We start from the raw sequence: 8,116 nt of genomic DNA, 5'->3' as shown, positions 1-8,116 counted from the left end.
AATGCTTGCCTTTCTTTCTTACGGGATGCCTGCTCGGAAGAAATCGACGATGTCCCAGGTACACATTCTTCTTACAACTATTCAAATATATACTGTCGGTATCATCCAAACAGTGCGTGCATCCGTGGTATCCCTTGTTTGTCTGTCCTGAAAGGTTACTGAGAGCAGGCCAATCATTGATGGTCACGAACAGCAATGCCTTTAGGTCAAATTCTTCCTGTTTGTGCTCATCCCATGCACGTACACCTGTTCCATTCCACAGTTGTAAGAGTTCTTCAACTAATGGCCTTAGATACACATCAATGTCGTTGCCGGGTTGTTTAGGGCCTTGGATGAGCACTGGCATCATAATGAACTTCCGCTTCATGCACAACCAAGGAGGAAGGTTATACAAACATAGAGTCACAGGCCAGGTGCTATGGTTGCTGCTCTGCTCCCCAAAAGGATTAATGCCATCTGCGCTTAGACCAAACCATACGCTCCTTGCGTCATCTGCAAACTCCTTCCCGTACTTTCTTTCGATTTTTCTCCACTGCGACCCGTCAGCGGGTACTCTCAACTTTCCGTCTTTCTTACGGTCTTCTCTGTGCCATCGCATCGCCTTGGCATGCTCTTTGTTTTGGAACAAACGTTTCAACCGTGGTATTATAGGAGAATACCACATCACCTTGGCAGGAATCTTCTTCCTGGGGCGCTCGCCCTCGACATCACCATGCTCATCGCGGCTGATCTTATAGCGCAATGCACCACATACCGGGCAAGCGTTCAAATCCTCGTACTCACCGCGGTAGAGGATGCAATCATTAGGGCATGCATGTATCTTCTGCACCTCTAACCCTAGAGGGCAGACAGCCTTCTTTGCTTCGTACGTACTCTCGGGCAATTCGTTGTCCTTTGGAAGCATATCCTTTATCATTACCAGCAACTTTCCAAATCCCTTGTCAGATACACCATTCTCTGCCTTCCATTGCAGCAATTCCAGTGTGGTGCCCAGCTTTTTCTTGTCACCTACGCAATTCGGGTACAACAATTTTTTGTGATCCTCTAACATGCGCTGCAACTTCTTCTTCTCCAAATCACTTGCGCAGTTTCTCTTTGCATCGGCAATGGCCCGACCTAGATCATCAACGGGCTCATCTGATGCCTCTTCTTCAGCTTCTTCCCGCATTGCCGGCTCAGCTTCTTCCCGCATTACCGGCTCAGCTTCTTCCCCCATTGTTGTATCATCGTATTCAGGGAACCCATGGCCAGGATAGCTGTCGTCGTCCTCTTCTTCTTCATTGTCTTCCATCATAACCCCTCTTTCTCCGTGCTTGGTCCAAACATTATAGTGGGGCATGAAACCGGACTCAAACAGGTGGACGTGAATGGTTCTTGACGTAGAGTAATTGCGACCATTCTTACAGCCAGCACATGGACAAGGCATAAAACCATCCGCCCGCTTGTTTGCCTCAGCCGCAAGCAGAAAAGTATGCACGCCCTCAACGAACTGGGGAGAGCATCGGTCATCGTACATCCATTGCCGGCTCATCTTCATTACACAACACCGAATAGACCAAATTAATACAAGTTCATACATAAAGTTCATACAACACTTAAATGCAACAAACAAATAACTCTCTAGCTAAAGCATTTAAATGCAACAACAAATGCGATCAAGATCGCAACTAAGGTAACAATTGATCCAACAGCATAATGATACCAAGCCTCACTATCGATGGCATATTTTCTAATCTTTCTAATCTTCAAGCGCATTTTCTCCTTCTTGATCTTGTGATCATCGACGACATCGGCAACATGCAACTCCAATTCCATCTTCTCCCCCTCAATTCTTTTCAATTTTTCTTTCAAGTACTCGTTTTCTCTTTCAACTAAATTTAACCTCTCGACAATAGGGTCGGTTGGAATTTCCGGTTCACATACCTCCTAGATAAAAATATCTATGTCAACTTGATGGGCATAATTTGTCATAAACACGAAATGCAACAAATAGTTTTAAAAGAGAATATACCACATCCGAATCATAACAAGGACGAGGGCCGACGGGGACGGATATCAAAACCATGGCACTATGTATAACAAACAACGTACGGGTAAGATAATTATTATACGAGTAACTATATATCCAAATCACACAAACATCAATTTTTTATATAAAATTTCATGAACAAGAGGCTCACCACAAGGTGGTGCCGGCGACGGGACGGTGCGGGCGATCGACGGTGGTTACGACGGAGATTTAGAAGGCACTAAGTAAACCACACCTACATATGCAAACTAAGTGTTATTTTAACCTCAAATTGCATATAAATCAAATACTAGCACATATATATATTTCCTCCCAAATTACTAAACTCACAAATTAATAACTATATAAAGCATTGCAAGAGCTAATATAGCAATGAGAGATGAAAGGACAAAGTTGCTAACCTTTGTGATCATTTGAATGGATGGGGGCCTTCAAATCTTGACAAATTTTGGGCAAAATGTGTGATGAGCTCGAGAGGAAGAGGGGAAGAACAGAGAGGAGAGGGGAAAGGGGAAGAACAGAGCGAGCTCGGGTGGACGAAGGGTTTATGTAGGACGACCTTTAGTACCGGTTCGTGCCAAGAACCGGTACTAAAGGTGCTGGAGGGGGCCCAGACTGACAACATCCTGCCACCACTCTCATTAGTACCGGTTCGTGGCACGAACCGGTGCTAAAGGTTAGCCATGAACCGGTACTAATGAGAGCGGCCCGGCTAGCCGTTGGAACCGGCACTAATGTATACATTTGTGCCGGCTCAAATACAAACCGGCACTAATGTGCTTCACGTTTGACCCTTTTTCTACTAGTGAAGGAGAGAGGTCGATCGATCACTTCTCTCGGCATGCATGAACTTCTGTACTGAATGGTTCTCTCGATCACTTATGTATATATAGTACGTAGAGTCGACCAAGCACGGACATAAGAGAGGACACTTCTCTCTATTAATTAGCTAGCTAACACAATATATGAAACACGTAAATTAACCCCCCAAAACCCCCAATCCCCCCCCCCCCTCCTTTCAAAAAAATAACAAAAACCCCAACCAATGGAATGCTGACGCGTGGATGCTTTTTGGTCCCGGTTGGTGCCGCCAACCAGGACCAAAGGACCCCCGACTGGGCTCGGCGCACAGGGCCACGTGGAGGCACATTGGTCCCGGTTCTTGTTTGAACCGGGACTAATGGGTGAAGGTATTAGTAACGGCCCATTAGTCCCGGTTCATGAACCGGGACTAAAGGTCCTTACGAACCGGGACTATTAGGTGTTTTTCTACTAGTGGTCGTTGCACACCTCCCTGTCCAATCTGACTTGGATGTTGTCTGCCCCCTCCCTTCTGTTATCCCACGTAAAAGGGTGTCCAAAAAATCCCATATCAGCCAAGCCACAATCAGCCGAACACTCCCTAAAATCGTCCATTTGCGCGAAGCTTCGCAAGTTGCCACCATGCTGCTCTGTCAGGAGAAGAGCCTCGTTAAAGTCACCTAGAACAATCCATGGCTAATCATCTTGCCTTCTAAGGTACCGAAGCGCTTCCCATGACTTTGATCTGAGCTCCGTTTTTGGTTCGCTGTAGAATCTAGTGATCCTACAGGTCCTTCCTTCAAATACAACCGCGACATCAATAAAGTATTGACACCATGGCGGACTATCACTTGCACACTGTCTCTCCACCATAGCGCCGTGCCACCACTCTTGCCCTTACAGTCAACAGCCACCCCCTCCTTGAAGCCGAGGCTCCACTTTAATTTCTCCATCGCCCTAGCCTTCTTCTTGGTCTCACTCAAGAACACCACCGCTGGGTTGTGGGATCGTGTCAGGTCTCTGAGTTCGTCAACTGTCTAGTCCAACGCTAGTCCTCGACAGTTCCAGGCAAGGAGATTCATTGCTCTCAGCGGCCCCAGCTCTCGGGGTCCGCCGCTCCATCATCTTTCTCAATGATGCGATCAAACACTGAAGACGTCTTGCGCCTTGTATCACGAATGAACACATCACTTGTTCCCTGTCTATCAATGTCTCCCTTTGCAACCCACATTTGCTTTGGTCTCCTTTTCCTACTATCCTCATCCATCATCGAATGAGAAGAGCTAGCCTGCATGTATTCCGTCCCGATTCTGGGTTTCCTCACATAGTGACCCTTACGTCTCCTCCTCTCCTCATGCATACCGAATCTTCCATGCATAGCGGGTGTACCCACTTTGTCAATAGCATATGCCCGATGACCCGGGTGCTCTCCTCACATGCATCATAGTCCCGTCCATATAGATGGCCATTGCCCCTCCTGTCATAGTTAGGTTCCCAGCCGGCTTCTCTATGCCGATACCTATTCTGCTCAATCAACTTCTCTCTCAAATCTCTCTCCTTTTTGGATTCCAATCCCTGCCGCAGATTGCCCTGCTGCGAATGAGTATGTCTGTCCTCTCCTGATCTCTGAACAATGCCGCCAGTGCGGACTGTTGCAGAAGTGGTGAAGTTAGAGGATAAGTTTCTCCTGGTAGGGAGATCTCTCATACGTGGGTAGTCTTTCTTTGCTACAACCCCCTCCGTTCCCTGCGAGCTCGCAAAGCTGTTGCTACTACTAGCCGCTCCACTTGTTGAACCATCTTTCCTAGGATTATTTTTCCCCGGCGAAGCGCGCAGCCACCCCCCCCCCCCCCCCCCCCCCCCCCCACCCCCCAATGAACAGAGGGATCATCACGGTTGATTACACACACCACCCAAATGCACAAGTCATCCGTAGTCAAAACAGAAGTGCGGAATCTTCTCATAGTGAAAGTCATACCATGTCCCTTCCGCATCATCTTTGGACTTCTTCAAGTTGAAACAACGGATTAATGGCTCATAAATTGAGATTGTCATCTGAACTCGAAGATTCTGACCCCGGGCAATACCATCACTATCCGCGTCCACTTTCACCACTGTTCCAAGCCAGTTGCCCAAAGCCCTCCCAAACTTTTTAGTCCTTTTGTCCGGTGGTAAATCACACACCTTAACCCAGGTATCAATCTTATCAAACACCATCTCCGATGGCCTCACACCTCCTTCATAGTCTTTCATGATCAACACAGAGAAATCAAACTGCCAAGGCCCATTGTTGAGCACATGTCTCCCATCGCCCTCTGAACCAAAGTGTACCACAAAAATATTGGATCCCATATCTATGAATTTCGCCTCCTTGTGTAAACCCCAAGCCCGGGGCATGGTTCTCTCCAGCACCGATTTCTTCAGAGGTTTTGCCGAGCATACCTTGCCAACAGCCGACCATCTTGAAGCCTTGGGAATAGATTGATTCGTCTCTTCGAAAATGAGTCCGTCGCCTTCCTTGTCTAGGAAAACCATCCCGCCCATCCTTGCTGAAAGGCTTGCCGCCGGGTCTGGGGTCTTGCACTCGGCCGGAGCCTTGGATGCTCTCCAGCTTGCAGAATCCCCGGCCTTCTTCATCGGAGTGGCCTCCGCCACCGCCGTCGTCGAGTCCGGGATCGCCTGTTTCCCCATGGCGGCAATTGCCCGTCCACTCGCCCTCTCCGCCATTGGCTCCGCCCCTGGCAGAGGATAGCGTCCCCGACCTGCGTCTAGGCTGCGCCGTCGCAGACCCAGCTGCCGTCAGAATCTCTCCACCCCCAGCAGAAAAACCCTAGCCCTAGTGCTGGAGCACGATCGCCTTGCGGTTGCCCCCAACCGCCTTAGCGCTTTCCCTGTGGTGGACCCTATGTCATTTTACTTCCTCATCGACATCATTGTATTTTTAGTGGATCATGGCATTTCTTTCCTCTTGTTTTGTTTTTTTGTTATGACAAAGAAAATGTATATCATTTCGGATAATGGCATTTTTATTCTTAATGTCACAGGAAGATGTTTTTTTTTGGCCCAATTGTTTGGCTGGATCGTACCCCTCTTGGGAACGAGTCGTTTGCCAGGGCTTCCCTCCCCTGGGAACGATCGCCAATTATGAGCGCCCTTTTTTTGTTCGTCGTTCATGTCGGTGGCCACGGCCATGTCCGGCCGCTGGCACCTTCCAACCGTGAGAATGACAAGGTGGAGCTCGACGGCATCAACGAGATGATGCTGGAGGCTAGTACGAACGGCGATGAACTGCGGCAAGAGATGAGAGATGGTGAGCTCCGCCGGCAAGGTTCGACGAAGTAGACGTCTTCTCCATGGTCATGTCCGCGGGAACAAAAACACCGCATATATAGATGCCACCGTGTGCAAGTGTAACGCCGGTTGTGAAGGAACAACAACTCAAAACTGCATAACGTGTTTACCAATCCAAACAGAAAAACTAACGAAAACTGGCTTTGCTAAAAATCCTCTGATGAAAACTGGTCTGCTAAAATCTTGCGGAGTCACCATCCTTAGTCGGCACCATGCTCCTTCTGCGAAGCTCCATCCTCGCCCATCTCCCATCTTCTTCTCCCGCATCCCCTGTCCGCCGCCTCCTCTCCGCCACACCGCCCGCCATTTCCACAAGCCCTAGCTTTGATGTGCAGGACTACCTCGTCTCCACCTGCGGTCTCACCAGATCACAGGCCATCATGGCCTCCGCCAAGCTCTCCCACCTCAAGTCCCCAACTAATGCCGATGCCGTCCTCGCCTTCCTCTCTGGCCTCGGCCTCTGCAGCCCCGATATCGCCGCGGTCGTCGCCAGGGACCCGCATCTCCTCTGCGCCAGCGTGGAGAGAACCTTGGCGCCTGTGGTCGTCGGGCTCTCTGGCCTCGGCTTATCGCGTTCCGACATCGCGCGCCTTGCCTCGCTCGCCGCCCACAAATTCCGCGAAAAATCTATCGTCTCCAGTCTGCGGTACTACCTGCGCCTCTTCAGCTCGTCGGAGAACCTCTTCCGGGTGGTCAAGCCCAATGTCGCGTACCTGCGAGAGTGTGGGTTACGGGATTACCATATTGCTAAGTTATGCATCCAAAGACCCAAGATGTTCACCGCCAACCCAAAGCATCTCCAGGCATTGGTGAGATGTACTGAAAACATAGGTGTGCCCCGAGACTGTGTGATGTTCAAGCATGCGCTGCATGCTGTTTCATTTCACAGCGAGGAGGAAATTAGAACAAGGGTGGAGCACTTGAAGAACACGTTTGGGTGGACGGATGCTGAGGTAGGCATGGCTGTTTCTAAATTTCCAACATTGCTTAATAGGTCCAAGGAATCGCTGCAGCGCAAGTCTGAGTTCCTCATCTCTGAGGTGGGGCTGGAACCAGCCTACAATGCTCATCGTCCAGTAATGCTTGGTTACAGCCTAGAGGGCCGGGTCAGGCCCCGGTACTACGCTGTAAAGTTTCTCAAGGAAAATGGATTGGTAGATCGGGACCGGGGCTACTATAATACACTCAATATCAGCGAGAAGGTATTCATGGAGAAGTTCATATGTCCTCACAAGGAAGCTGCACCCCACCTCGGTGAAGACTATGCAATCGCTTGCAGAGGGGAAGTGCCCGCCAGATTCAGTTTTACATGAACCAAGACCGGCATGAAAAGGGTGTGTTCATTATCTCATTCAGTACCGAAGAAAACATCGCACTGCCATGAACTTGTTCTCCGTGTCATATTGCCACACATATTGGAACTAAGAGAGTGTAGATGCTTTGAAGCATCCATGAGTAGTATTTCTGCACACTCTATATCTTTTTTGTTCTAAAATGACCATTGCAGTTTTCAATGCAATAGTCCATATATCTTTCCATGAAAGAATGTTCTCATTATGGCCATGAAAATGATAAGACGTGTATCACACTTTCCTTTGGATGAAAATTTTGGACTTCTTTTTCTGCTGGAAACAATTTTGGATTTGTTGGTGTCTAGTTGGCCGCAATGTGCATCAATGCCAAGGATGCAATTTTGATCTAGTTTCTTGGTTAATTGATATAGTTCTTCTAAGCTGAAACCATTCGCTCTTCCTGCAGCATTTTTGTTTATGAGATATTACTAGTATTATTAAAGCAGGCCCTTGTTTACTAGTAGATTGTATCAGTTTATTTCTTTATTTGTCTCATGTATTTTTGGAGCATAATGGCTGATACTTTTCTTGGGGCATCTGATCTCGAAACTGGATAGTTGAGTAGTAGGTTAGTAGCATTATA

At 48.4% G+C, this 8,116-nt stretch overlaps 1 protein-coding gene across 1 annotated transcript; it reads left to right on the top strand.

The window, feature by feature from the left end:
• The first annotated feature begins 6,393 nt into the window (after positions 1 to 6,393).
• On the top strand, positions 6,394 to 7,666 carry LOC123138637 (transcription termination factor MTERF8, chloroplastic-like). The gene has a single exon (XM_044558584.1). It carries the CDS (start codon positions 6,394 to 6,396, stop codon positions 7,492 to 7,494), a length of 1,101 nt encoding a protein of 366 aa, XP_044414519.1. The 3' UTR covers positions 7,495 to 7,666.
• Positions 7,667 to 8,116: the final 450 nt, after the last annotated feature.

The sequence above is a fragment of the Triticum aestivum genome, chromosome 6B (assembly GCF_018294505.1).
Source record: "Triticum aestivum cultivar Chinese Spring chromosome 6B, IWGSC CS RefSeq v2.1, whole genome shotgun sequence".
NCBI lineage: Eukaryota > Viridiplantae > Streptophyta > Magnoliopsida > Poales > Poaceae > Triticum > Triticum aestivum.
Note: the sequence above shows the minus strand (reverse complement) of the source record. Positions and strands in the feature narration are given on the sequence as shown.